The following is a 13,428-nucleotide window of genomic DNA, read 5'->3' as shown; positions in this document are numbered from 1 at the left end:
TTCCTTGTTCTTCAAAATGGAGTTGCCACAAGTACTCACAGAACACACAAAACTTCGAGTATTATTAAGAATTTTCAGACAACCAAGCTTTAGGTTTATTACTTTCCTGATGGATCATTGATACCATCATTGTAAATACCAAAGTTACATTCAGCTTCTGGCAGTGAGGGCGAGTCATAAATCTTACAAATTCTTTCCTCACCTTTTCCTTTTCTCAGGAAAAGACGAGTGGTGGCCATGTGAGCCATAATGTGACCTCCAATGGGTTTCAATGCGTTGGCAGCACCAGCAAAGGCAGCACCACCGTCCACTTGTGCAACGACTTGATTTGTCACCACAACTGCAACATGGAACTCATCGGCAAGTTTCAATAAATTTTTCAAGAATGCTGAAAGTCGAATTTGTCTTGCGTTCAATTCACCTCGTCCAGAAAATTCTGAACGATACAATCCAGTACAACTATCAACAATGATGACTGCATAATGGCTTTCAGCCAATAATTTTCCTGCTTCTTGCAATAATTTTTCTTGGTGATCACTTGAATAGGCCCTAGCGAATGTTACGTTATCTAATACTTCGGAATACTTCAAGCCAAATCTTTCTGCAATTGGTTCCAAACGTTCAGGACGGAAGGTACCTTCCGTATCAATATATAATGCCTTTCCTTCACCACCACCATTCTCGAGAGGTAATTGACAGGTTACAGCGAGTGTATGACAAAGTTGTGTTTTTCCAGTTCTAAACTCTCCGAATATTTCTGTTAGCGAATTAGATTCGATACCACCACCTAGTAATTTATCCAATTCTTTGGATCCCGTTGAAACTTTGGTAACTTTCTTTCTCACTTCTTGATAGGCCGCTGCCGTTGAGAAACCAGAAGGGAAGAGTTTTTGTGCTGCTTCAAGAATCTTGTCGCACTTTTGTTCACTGATACCTTTAACGTTAATGATGGTCTTCTTTGGAGTCATGATTAGAGATTGTACAGTATGGAAACCACCAGCAACAAGTTTCTTTACATCGGTTGCTGATATGCCATGGTTTTCTAATTCTTGGATTGGAATAAAAGCATCTCCTACTTCTGCGGTTGCTTCCGATGATTCTTCAACCACTTCTTCCTCCTCAACTTCTTCAACTTCTTTTGATTTGGATTTTCTTGCCATGATGATGATATTTGTTGTTGTTGTTGGTTAGTGCAATTTTTTTTTGCTTGTGATGATGAATATTTTTTCGACGGACCGGATTTTGTAGATCAATGCTTCGAGTGAATGGAGGAAGTGAAAGAGACAGCAAACACTGGAAGTTTTTTTGTAAGTGAAAATGAGTATACTTGTGCGCACATTGACGTTGAAACTGTTGAGCAGCAAACAAAAACGTGTAGAATGCAGCCACATTTCCCGACAAACTTTCTTAGATTGATCTTGTGATGTGTGAACTTGTGCTATTCTTGTTCATTTCCACATTTAAAAAATCATCATGATGAATTCTCAAACAGAATCAACTGTCCAACAAACTGGAAGAGACCAACAACGACAATCATGAAGTGGCAACGAAAAATGCCATCTCTCAACAACAAAACGAACAACAAAACAACAGTGACGACGACGAATCCAAATCACAATTAATTTCAGCAGCCAAATACAAAGCAAAATTATTACTCGCCCGAGCGAACAAAAAGAAGAAGAAGTCTCACAAGGGAAGCAAGTTATTTGAAGTTAAATTTTGGAATTCAGTTGCCGTATCCTCATGGCAATGTGATTGTGGTGGTAGGTTTCTCTCAATGATGATGACGATGAACATGTTTTTGGTCAAATGATGAACATGATGAACATCGTTTCATATTATGCTCTTTTCTCTCTCGTACACAAGGTTGTTGCAGTGCTTGTTCAATCTGCAAAAATTCTTGTCTAGAAGTTTGTGTGGAATGTTCCTCTCGACATCCAGCGGACGTTGCTGATTGTAAAGTTGGGTGGGGAATTTGTAACCACATGTTTCACGTACATTGTATTTTGAGATGGTTGAAACATCATCCAGTTTGTCCATTATGTAACCATCCTTGGGAATTTCAGGCACATAATTAAGGAGCATTGTCACAAGACCAACTGGCCAACAAATAGAGGCCTAAAACATGTCACTCTTGTAAGGTAGATGAATGGACATGATCTGAGAATGATGGAGTGACTTTTTCCTTTCTGAATCGAGAAGAAGCAATTCGTGAGAGTCCTGACTTGTCGAAACATAATTTCATTCGTTTGGAAACCATGTCCTTAATAATGGATTCTTTCATGAGATTTATATTTCTTTCAAATTCTAGTCGTAACTTTTTGCGTTCGAGTTGCAGCTCTTTCAACGCTTGTAATAAATCCAAACTTTGGTGATGATTATCAATGTTTGGAGTTAAAGTAGATGAGTCTATGGTACAGTTGGGAGACAGAAACTGATTCGGAACAGAATCACATTTAGTGTCAACTTGTTCAATCAAATTTTTCTGTTGGCAACATTCATGTTTTAAAATGTCAATTTCATGAGTCAGTTCCTCAATTCGAGTTTCATTTTCTTGCTTTGTTTTTCGAAAGTCTTCTTGGATTTGAATCAAATGTGAGGAACTGTTCTGAATGCATTCATTCTGTCTTGTTATTTGTCTGTGAAGTGATTCGTTTTCTTGACGTAAATTTAGAACTTCTTGTTGGACCGATTCCAAGTCAATGGTCGATTGGTTGAGCTTTTCTTTTTCATCATGCAACTCTTCTGTGAGAGCGTTCAATTCACAAGTCAATTGATGAATCTGATTCGAAAGAAAGGCATTCTCCTCATTTGCATGGTTCAATTTTTCTTTATATTCTTCAAATTGTCTCTTATAGTGCTGAATCACTCGTTCATTCTCAACAAAATATTGTTTAAATCGTTCTTGCAAGTCAATGGGTGATACCTCCAGAGACAACAAGTTCAATAGAGTTTCTTCTGGAAGAGCATACGTAGGAGGAGGGACATGATAATGATTTAAATGCAGGATGGACGAAGCGTTTGTTCGACCCGACAACGAAGGTCGAGGCAATTCTTGTCTTCTCGGAGAACCAATAGTAGCAGCAGCACCAGCAACGACAATACTATTGGAACGAGACACCAATTCACGAGCACAATTTTGGTCAAAAGCAGTAGTGACGATGGAATTTCTTCGTTTTGAGGGGCTTCCAAGGAGAGCAACAATCATTGCATTGCTCATGGTGTGATGAAAAACTGTAGATTCTGCAGTGGATGTGCCAAATGGTTGGTGGCTAAGTGAAGGGACTTTTTTCTCAATTTGTGTTTATCTCTTAAATTCTTCTTCCAACGAATCCCCGTCAGGCACATAAAACTCTAATCTCCTCCTCCGAGCAACAAGTAATAACTGGTTACTGGGAAGGACATGGAATGTTGAAAAACCAAACCGCGTGAGGAGTTTAGGAAAGTAAATGAATGGGAAAACCAAAAGTGTGGGCATCGACCCACAAAACGATATAGGTCTTTACAATATAAAGATGACAATAAGTTGATTTAGGTTGAAAGTTGCTCCTCCGTTGTGTTTCATCACTTGATAAAACGAATGAAGGATGGAGGAAGAAAGCCTCACATTACAAGAACCTTATCCAGGACTTGATACTCATATGTCCTTGTTAAATGTTCATTCCCCACCTCATGACCAATCGACGAGTCAGACACTTCCTCTCTTTTTGAACATTTTCCAATTCCAAAAAATGATCTCTTTTGTTTCTTGACCAATTTGACCCATTGATTCAAATGATAGGTCGCGATAGAAGATCAAGATGATCAAACATGAGAAGAGGTCAGGACTTCAAGATGCTCTTGATCTGTGAAGCTTTAAAATTGTGGTCCGACTCAGAGACCTCGAGGCTTTTATAATGTTCCGAAATTGGGTTCAAAAGTTTCAGAGAAAAAATTACCGAATACTAAACTTTGATCTCGCGTTGCCTGAACCTCATCATGGCTATCAATACTAACGTTGTATCTTCCTCGGAGGTGATTTTCAAGTCGCCTTCTTCTTCTTTCTTTCGAAAACCCGTGTTGATATTGGTCCTATTGTTTATTTTGTTTGTACATCATCAAACTCTGCTGGCTGCATCTAATTATCGATTTTTAGCAGAATTTAAAACTAAGAGCACGTCGTTTCAGTACATCAATGAGACTTTTGTAACGAACATTACAACATCATCAACCTTTGGTTATTCGGTGTGCAACTATGCAAATGAAAATGGAGTTTTCTCTTGGCAAATATTAATGGCGAATCCATTGCCTACCTATAATGTGAACACGACAGATCATATCATGTGGCTTCGGTATTTTCGATTCATTCACAACAATCTACAAACCATTTATGGAAATCAGCTGTTCTTATCCTCCATTGACAACATCACTCAAGCATTGAATACTCACAAATTAACAACAGGAGTCAATGGTTTGCAAGTTGATCCCTCAAAGATGATGTACTCTTTAGGTGGATCAACAAGTGGAAAAATTTCTAATGGAACTTTGTATTTTGACATACCGGAGCTTTTTGCATCTCAATATTCATTACAAATGTTTACTATCCAGTTGAATACTACATATTTGTATGATAATTCAAGCGGATATATACCCAGCTCAATGAATGACATGATTCCCGTAAATATGAGCTTATTGAAGGGAAGCAATCCATCCTACGGTTTACCTCTGTTGTCATATTTGGCGAACTACATCAAAGTTATTAATGTCTCAAACACCACACTTTTAAATTATTGTGGATCAACATCTCCTGTGGTGGCTTTCGCTTGGAATTCATGGAAGTTTTGGTTCACTCTTGTTGTGATTTTATTGATGCTTACAGCATTAACACTGAGTTTATTTAGACCTTATTATTGTGTATTGTTTGCTTTGGTGGTTCTCTACTTGTCTGGTGTGTTGAACTTTTCACAAGCTACCAGTGGTTTCAGCAATGAAGGTTTAATTTCCGAGACATGTAAGTACCTATTGTAATGATTGAGATTTAACAAGTGTTGCTTTTTTGACATACATACTGACAGTGCTCTTTGTGATCGTTTACCCAATTGGAAAGAATACTCTAACGAAGAAATTTATCAACTTTATGTTTGGCTCCCCAAAATACGGCTATTGGCTGTGTATTTTGCGAATTTGTATTGTGTGTTCGATCATGTCTGCATTTATCAATGACACGCCAATTGTGATTACAATGATTCCTCTCATTAAGAATTGGTAGGTAAATTTTCCTAATCACATGTAATTATTAACTTGGATACTTAAATAGGGCCAGAGAGAACAATATTCCACCTTCAAAATTCTTAATGCCCATGAACATTATTACCATTGCTGGAGGCTTAACAACATTGATTGGAACTTCGACAAACGTCATTGGAAATGGTTTATATGTTTCGTATGGATATCCTGCTCTGACATTTTATGAATTCTTTTATCTTGGTGGAATGTTGGTCGTTGTGACAACCATCTACCTTACCACACTTGGCTTGTGGTTATTGCCAAGTAAAAAGGGTGGTCTATTTCGTTTTGCAAGAGAAAGAGGAGAGCAATTTCTCTGCAAGTTAGAATTAAAGTCAAATTCGTCACTTCTCGGAAAGACCAAGAAGAAGGCTCTAGAATCGTTAGAATTCAAAAATCTTGACATTATTCAAATTATCAGAAAAAAGAAGATAATCACACCCAACCCAACAACCACAACTACAACAACAGAAGAAAACAAATCCTCAGAGGCTACAATTTCTCCTCAATCTATTCATCAAGAACCAGCAACACCCACAGCTATTGTCATTGAGGATGAGTATGAGAACATTGTTCCTGTTCCAGATGACTTTATGCTTATACTTGGAGATCAATTAATTTTTAAAGGACCACCAAACATTATTCTCCAATTACACTCAACAATGGGAATTGAAGAACAAGAAAACATCATTCAAACCATGCTAGGAACAGACACTATTGCAGAAGCGTTAAAAGACAGAGTTGGTGTACTAGAACATAACACGACTACTGGAGAAAAAGAGACTGCTCATGCTTCATCATCTGTTGAACTTCCTACAATTTCAGAGTCTCCTCAAGAAGAAATCATTCAAGAGGTTGAACCCTCTGCTGAAAACCCTCCAGCGTTGTTGGAAGACAAAATGGATGAAGCTCTTCCCTCACTCATTTACGCTCCAATTCCAAAGGCAACCTTAATTCAAAAAATTGAAGAACATGGGCTAAATGTTGAAAGGAAAAGTTCAGTTGAAAATGCAATTAATGAACAAGTAGAAGAAACAAAACAACAACAACAACAAGAAATCAAAAATGAAGAAAACAAGACTACCGAAGAAAACAAACCAGAAGAATCAAGCATTACTAAAGAGGAGCCAAAGAAAGAAAGTACAAAGAAGGAAAAATCAAAGAAAGAAGATAAGGAAGAACAAAAACACATTGATGAGAATCAAACAGAATTCTTTGAGGTTGTTGTGAGCTCATCTAATCCATGTTTAGGTCAAAAGTATAACTCATTCAAGCAAATGTATGGTGTTGCCATATTAGCTATTCGTCACAGAGAATGGATAGACACAAAAACAGATACTTCTGATCTTGAAAAATTGCATGTTAATACGGGTGACACATTATTATTGCTTGGTAAAAGCTCATTTTATGACAAGTATAGAGAAGCCAGAGATTTCTATGTCATTTCGAGATGTAATGTTGAAACAAGAGAAGAGGTGACTCAATTCAAAATCAAAATACCTTTTACAGGAAAGAAGATTAATTTGTGGTGGTGGGAACACTTGATTTTCCCAATTTTCTTTGCAATGATTGGGTGTGCCATCGCTGGATATCCCTTGGTAGAATGCACATTCGTTGCATTTATTGTAATTGTAGCTATTGGCTTAATTTCTCCTAATCAGGCTGTGGAATGCATTGAATGGCCAATCATTGTTTTGATAGGAGCATCTCTTGGAGTTGGAATAGCCATTACGAGTAGCGGTATTGGTGAAGGTTTGAACGCCTTATTGCAATTAATGCAAGTACCATCATGGCTACTTCCTGCATTCATTGTTTTCATAACCATCTTAGTCACTTCGGTGATTACGAACAATGCTGCCGTTTCTGTGTGTTTGCCTCTTGCAATTTCTGTGGCACAAGCCAATTCCTTAAATCCAAGATGTTTTGCCATTGCGGTCATTATGGCAGCAAGTACCACGTTTATTCTTCCAATCGGTTATCAGGTGAGTATTTATGTGATTGTTTTCATGAAATTGTCATTCTCAACATTCTCAAAATGAAAGTGTAACTTGTTAATCATGGGACCTGGTGGCTATTCCACATGGGACTTTATCAAGTGTGGATTCCCCATTACTGTCATCTATTTTCTCCTTGAAAGCATTCTCATACCATTAATTTGGGGACTTTACACTCCAAACTTTTAAATGCTCTATAGTTCAATAAAAACAGTTCGATTCCAACATTTTGGACTCGAACCACTCGTTCTAACACAAGAGATGATGACCACTCGACAGCATCCATGATGATGTCTCTTTAAAAAGTTGGTGCCCAAGGTTGAGACATTTCATCATAATTGGCTTGAACCATGTACTCATTCTCTCCCTTAGTGAAAACAGTCAACTTGAAAAGATCCTTATTTCTCTGACTAATGTACGACTCCAAACTGTGTTGAACATCGGCTTGAATGTTCGGATCGTTGAATTTGACTCCTGCCACAAGATGAAATTCTGAATGGTGCACTTCTTGGTAAAGAGAACCATTGAGGGAACACTCACTTTGGTGAGAGGTGCCAAAAAATCTCGAAACGTTTTCGAAAATGAATGTTGTTGAGTGACAAGTAAAAAGAAAAATGCGAAGCTTGGTGCGAGGATTTGGAGGAGGCAATAAGAAACCTTTCTCATCATCATCATCACCGATGACCAATGACCATCAAAAGACGGGAAAGGGCAGTCCTTCCCGAACAACAGGATTTAATTTATTTAAAAAGAGAAATACAAAGAACCATCATGGATCATCATCGAGTATTAATTTATTAGCAGAGGCTTCTTCTTCGCCGCCAGCTGCTGGATCACCATCGGCCACGAGTTTACCGGAAAAGAAGGACCTATTGGGAAGTAGGATCAGTTCAACATCCACTTCTTTGGCCTCAACAACAACCACCTCATCATTCAGTACAGTGGTGTCTTCAAAAACTGAACGAAGATTATCGGATATGAATGTAGAGGAAATTGACGAAGACGAGGATTTGAATAAATTGGATAGAAATACTACTTTCAAACTCACAGATGATTCATTGTTACTTCCGAGTTTGAGTGAAGGAGTAGAATATGACGAAAATTATTTGTTGCATCGTGGGTTTTTAGTGAAAGAAGGAGCCAATGTGCATAGCTGGAAGGTAAATTTGTTGTGACATTTTGAATTCATCGTTTTGAATGTTATTGTTAAAATTTACAATTATATCATTACAATTATTGAATTTCACCCAGAAACGATATTTTAAATTATTCACCACAAGATTAGAGTATTACAAATCTGAAAATGACTCGAAACCTATTAATCAAATTCCAATTACATCATCCACACAAGTGGGAGAAGCTCCAGAGAAGCATCTTCAAAAAAAACATACTTTCAAAATTATTAACCAAGATAGAGTGTTGTTCGTGAGTGCAGCAAACAGAGATCAGATGCTTGATTGGATTAAAAGAATTAAACAAGCTGTAGCTTCCTCGCATTTGGTAAATTCAAAATCAAATCAAAGAAAGCAAACCAATGCAAATTACAAAGATTACCTTTTATCAACATTTTCAGAAAAGAGAAAAGGAAGATTACGGTCCCATAATGCTCTATCAACTATGCCATTTGATCAACTTTCTTCGACATTTTCTCTCAATGAAAAAGAAAAAAAGAAAACAATTGAGTCATTCTGCAAAACATTTTTTGAAAGCGGAAGAGAAATTGACATCGTTGGAGGATCCTTTAAAAACAATTTTGCTAAATATTATTCAACACTAAGAAAACTATTGAGCTCTTCAGCATTTCCGATTGAAACATTTGAATATGTGTTGACAGGGCTATGCCAATATGAAAAACCACAGCCATTTATTGGAGGTTTTCCAATATATCTAAAAGGTTCATTTTATATCATTGTGAGCCCTTCAAATGATATCAAATGGATTGGCTTCCACAGCATGATCCTCAACAACAGCACTGTGATATTATTTTCGCTTGGAGATGTAGATAGAGTATTTTTCAGAGCCTCTCAACATGGTAAAGAGGAAAGCTATCACTTGTCTTTTGAATTTAATTCTTTACAACGTGTACAGCGAAGGACGAACATATTTTCAAGCTCTAATAGTTCGATCAACAGGTTAGATTTTCGATTTTCAGATAGGCATATTTGGAGCTATATAGTGTTTGAGTTGGCCAGGTATAAATTCTTTCCTGTTGTTGAGGGTGACACTGTGGATGCTGTCGACGAAGAATTATCGACTCCTGTCACTCCATTGGACCGATCCAGAGATAAATCAGTGGCTTCATTGGTACCACAATTACAAGAACCATTTCCTAAACAACATCAGCAAGAGCCAACAGATATGAGGATTGAAAATTCTTCTTCAACTCCACTACAAGGATCGTCAGCTGCTTTTGAAAGTGATGAGGATCAGGACGAAGACAAGTCAGAGAGTATCCACGAGACAGAGTCACGAAAGGAGAACTCAACGGAATCAGCTCATGTAGAAGATGAAGATGAACCTCTCACAGAAAAAGATGAATCTGAAAATGTTGATAATGATCTTACCAATATTGAAACGTTAACAGAAAAGATTCCTCCAGCGAGTGAAATTACCTTTCCTAAAAAAAAGAAGAAAAAGGAGAATCATTATGTAGATGTTCATCACCATATTCGGCAATTAGAAGAATATGCCCAAGATGAATTTATTTCTCTCTTCTCTAATTTATATTACAATCAATTCAGTGAATTGAACAAGACCATGACACAGGGTCAAATTGTTTTTGCCGATGAACGAGTAGTTGACAAAATTTTTTCCACTTACCTCAGAGAAAAGGATCCTCTTATGACCTCTTCTGGAATGTTCTATCTCACTAATAATTTTTTATGGTTTGACTCGATAGACATGCAATCTCATGGACCTCGGCCCTATCAATGGATGATTCATTTGGGTGACATTTTTTCAATTCAAGTGAATATTTCTCTTTTTGTTGTACGAATCACTCTCGGAAAAAGCCATAATTTGTATATTTCTCTAGATGGAGAGTATGATTTTGGATCATTTAAAGCTGATATTGGATTTAACGATTTGATAACGCTAGATATTAACAATATCATAAGTTTGAGAGAAAAAAGATTTCTGTCATCCTTGCGAATTGTTTATTGTCTCGTGAAAAAGATTCAATTTGCATACAATTTGGATCGACAAGTATTCCATTATGATGAACATTTGGGATCAATTCTTAGAAATGAAGATGAAGATGACCATAACTTGACAAGTGAAGCAAGCAATTCGAATAGCGACTCTTCGGTAGAACTTGCAATTCTCAATATTGGAAGTGTGAGGGAATCCATGATTAATAACTATTTTGAACAACATCAATCCAATTCCAAAGAAGCAACTCCCACCACTCTCAATAATACTGATACTGATTTCGATGATACCACCAATGATGCAGTGAATGATGACAATAATGATGAATACTTTGATTTACAAACATTTGAAGTTGAACTTGTGCGAAAGTTTAAGAACAAAAAGGTCAAGGTATGTCATGGTTTTATTCTTTTGTAGTTCATGAATTTTTACTCTAAATTTTGACCCAAATGGATTCCTTGTATTGGTTTTAATGATTTTTTAACATTTTACTATTTCAGGTGATTGCAAAGCAAAATGTTGTGGATGATTCAAAAATTATTGAAATCAAAGATGTCAACAAGGACAAGACCATCACAGAGATACCCATCAATGAAAACACCAATGTTGCTCTCTCAGGTAAAAACGTGTTCTCATTGTCCTTTCAATCCAAAAAGAAAAAGAAAACAGAGGTTATGAAATTTGAATGCAAAACGATTGATGCATCTTTTGTTGTAAATTATTTCTCTGATTTTTTGTTATCAGGAAGTGTAGATTAGATATATTCCCTTTTAATTTATTGATGCTATGAGCTTACAAGATATATTTATAAACATTGTTGTACAGGAATTTCATTCTTTTCATTGGACTCACAACCATGAGATGTGTGACACATAATGTTCAGTGTTTGTTTATTGAATGGTCGTATCTTGTCGAGTTGTTGATGTTGAGGTGTAATATTTGTTGCTGTTGGATTGGTTAAGCAGGGATGATGCTTCGTTGGTAGTAGTGGTTTGATTCGAATCGTCCTGATCTTGGCTTGTGCTGCCATTAGGTCCTTCAATAATTGCCTTCTCCAAATCCTTTTCTGATCGACTGCTGGTGGCAATTTTCTTTGCTCCTTTCCTTAATTGTTGCCATGAAGGGAACGAGACGACAGCAATTCCTGCAAAAATCAAAATCATTCCAATCACTTCAATAATTGGAATATAGAACGGAATATTATTCCATTCTCCCAACAAGACTGCACCTTCCACGACACCAAAGATTGGTAACAAATATCCAACCATTGATTGTTTCACACTGCCCACCGTTTTGATTAAATAAAAATAGCAAACATAGGCAACACCTGTAGAAAAAACTCCCAAGTAGACGACAGAGATCCAAGCAAGATAGTTGGCATGTTTGAAGTAACTCAAATGTCTTGAATCAATTCCCAAATCGTAGATTAATACTCCTAAAAGAGCAAATAGAGCAGCAGAAATGATTTGACCACATGCCACAAATTGTCCTGGAACGTCATTCAAGTACTTTTTAGCAAAGACTGATGCAATACCATATGAGGCAGCCTTAATGTTGTGATGGTGAATAATATTCAAATAATGATGCGAAATTAATGGTTTAAAAACATTCAGTTCCCATGTGTTGATTATTAAATGTTCAATTCAATGATAATAATATCATTTTGAAAATGCATCACGTGGCATGACGAGAGTATTGGAATCATTTTCATCATTTTCATCAATTTTAAAAATTTTTAACAAATTTCACACAATCCTCAACTTGGTTCCATAAACAAAAATTTTCACTTACAGCAAGTGTCACTCCTACATAACCCAAGATTTGATCCGTACTTGGTTTCTCACCCACAATGACATTTTCCAAACACACCAAAATCACACCAGCAAATCCAACAATCAATCCAATTAATTTCATGATTGTAATTCGTTCTCCTTTTAAAGTAAAATGTGCAATAAAAATACTAAACAAAGGAATACTACTGTCCAAAATAGAGGCAATTCCTGAATTGATTGATTCTTCAGCAAATGCAACTAAAATAAACGGCACTGCATTGTTAAAAAATCCAAGAATCATCATGTAAATGATGGTTCGAATTCCTCGATGTTTGTTGACTTGTTTTCGTAATTCCTTGTTTCGAATTAAATTCACAATTAAGAGAATGACCATAAAAATTCCACCAATGACGAGTCTCATAAATACGACTGAGAAGGAACTGAAACCAAATTTTGGATCCACCGATAATTTAATGACTGAGTTGTGTGTGAGATGGTGTGAGATTAAGATTCAACGAATCAATTATGGAAATATATAACAACGTTTAAAATAAAATTTTTCACTCATCAATACTTACATGAAACTATAGTGTTATTCATGCAAACCAATCATGTGTGTGACATAAAAGTTTCATGTTTGATTGTGAAGTTTTTCAAAATTTTTCAAATATGGTAAAATGATCATTACAACTTACATGCAGAACCCCAAATAGCACCCAATATGAAAAACACAATAACGCTCCAAATGGTGCAACTCAAATCTCCTTCCTTCTTTCCTCCATTAGTTGCTTTATATTCTCCAATTTCCTTTTTTAGCAATTCCTCATTCTTGTGGTGATCACCATCATCATCATGATGAATGGTCTCTCTTTCTTCGGAGGAGGCAATGAAAGGATTATTTTCACTAGTCGTATATGTGTTCATGACGAGTGTTAGAATGAGTTTGTTTCTTCTACTTTGAGATTAATAATTTTAAATAATAACGATGATGAAAAGTTAAACAATTCAATCACAACCACCACAAAAAATGTTGTACTCTCTGAGTTGTTGTTGTTGTTGTTATTATTGTGGTTGAAACTCCGTAATGTGAGAATTTATAAGTTTTTCACACACTTTTCACGCACGCCAGTAGTAATAGTGGTAGTGGTGGTGACTCGGAGAAGTGATTGTAATTTTTGTGTGTTTAGAGCGACAAGGAAATCTCAGAAAATCTCTCACAAAGTCCGTCCATCAGCAAAGCACTTGAA

At 36.5% G+C, this 13,428-nt stretch overlaps 6 protein-coding genes across 6 annotated transcripts in view; 3 read left to right on the top strand and 3 right to left on the bottom strand.

Annotated features, from left to right (window-relative positions):
- Positions 1–1,160, bottom strand: part of FDP41_004428 (uncharacterized protein) — a gene marked incomplete at both ends in the record, with an annotated part of 1,510 nt that extends 350 nt beyond the window's left edge. The window contains one exon of the mRNA XM_044707841.1: positions 149–1,160. Coding sequence (XP_044561242.1) covers positions 149–1,160 — 1,012 coding nt within the window. The remainder of the gene's footprint in view (positions 1–148) is intronic.
- A 105-nt stretch (positions 1,161–1,265) lies between these two features.
- Positions 1,266–2,078, top strand: FDP41_004427 (uncharacterized protein; the record flags this gene model as incomplete). The annotated part of the gene is made up of 3 exons (XM_044707840.1): positions 1,266–1,307; positions 1,493–1,763; positions 1,867–2,078. 3 exons carry the CDS (start codon positions 1,266–1,268, stop codon positions 2,076–2,078), a joined length of 525 nt encoding a protein of 174 aa, XP_044561241.1.
- A 50-nt stretch (positions 2,079–2,128) lies between these two features.
- FDP41_004426 (uncharacterized protein) lies at positions 2,129–3,220 on the bottom strand (the record flags this gene model as incomplete). Its single annotated transcript, XM_044707839.1, has 1 exon — positions 2,129–3,220. The coding sequence occupies one exon, from the start codon at positions 3,218–3,220 to the stop codon at positions 2,129–2,131; it is 1,092 nt and encodes a 363-aa protein (XP_044561240.1).
- A 758-nt stretch (positions 3,221–3,978) lies between these two features.
- FDP41_004425 (uncharacterized protein) lies at positions 3,979–7,448 on the top strand (the record flags this gene model as incomplete). The annotated part of the gene is made up of 4 exons (XM_044707838.1): positions 3,979–4,990; positions 5,055–5,244; positions 5,297–7,247; positions 7,308–7,448. The coding sequence occupies 4 exons, from the start codon at positions 3,979–3,981 to the stop codon at positions 7,446–7,448; spliced, it is 3,294 nt and encodes a 1,097-aa protein (XP_044561239.1).
- Positions 7,449–7,873: 425 nt separating this feature from the next.
- On the top strand, positions 7,874–11,167 carry FDP41_004424 (uncharacterized protein; the record flags this gene model as incomplete). Its single annotated transcript, XM_044707837.1, has 3 exons — positions 7,874–8,419; positions 8,511–10,799; positions 10,910–11,167. The coding sequence occupies 3 exons, from the start codon at positions 7,874–7,876 to the stop codon at positions 11,165–11,167; spliced, it is 3,093 nt and encodes a 1,030-aa protein (XP_044561238.1).
- A 132-nt stretch (positions 11,168–11,299) lies between these two features.
- FDP41_004423 (uncharacterized protein) lies at positions 11,300–13,105 on the bottom strand (the record flags this gene model as incomplete). The annotated part of the gene is made up of 4 exons (XM_044707836.1): positions 11,300–11,956; positions 12,201–12,658; positions 12,760–12,765; positions 12,877–13,105. 4 exons carry the CDS (start codon positions 13,103–13,105, stop codon positions 11,300–11,302), a joined length of 1,350 nt encoding a protein of 449 aa, XP_044561237.1.
- Between the last annotated feature and the right edge of the window lie 323 nt (positions 13,106–13,428).

Source organism: Naegleria fowleri (assembly GCF_008403515.1).
Source record: "Naegleria fowleri strain ATCC 30894 chromosome Unknown tig37, whole genome shotgun sequence".
NCBI classification, from domain to species: domain Eukaryota; phylum Heterolobosea; class Eutetramitea; order Acrasida; family Naegleriidae; genus Naegleria; species Naegleria fowleri.
The sequence above is the reverse complement of the archived record's forward strand: the minus strand, read 5'-3'. Positions and strand labels throughout refer to the sequence as shown.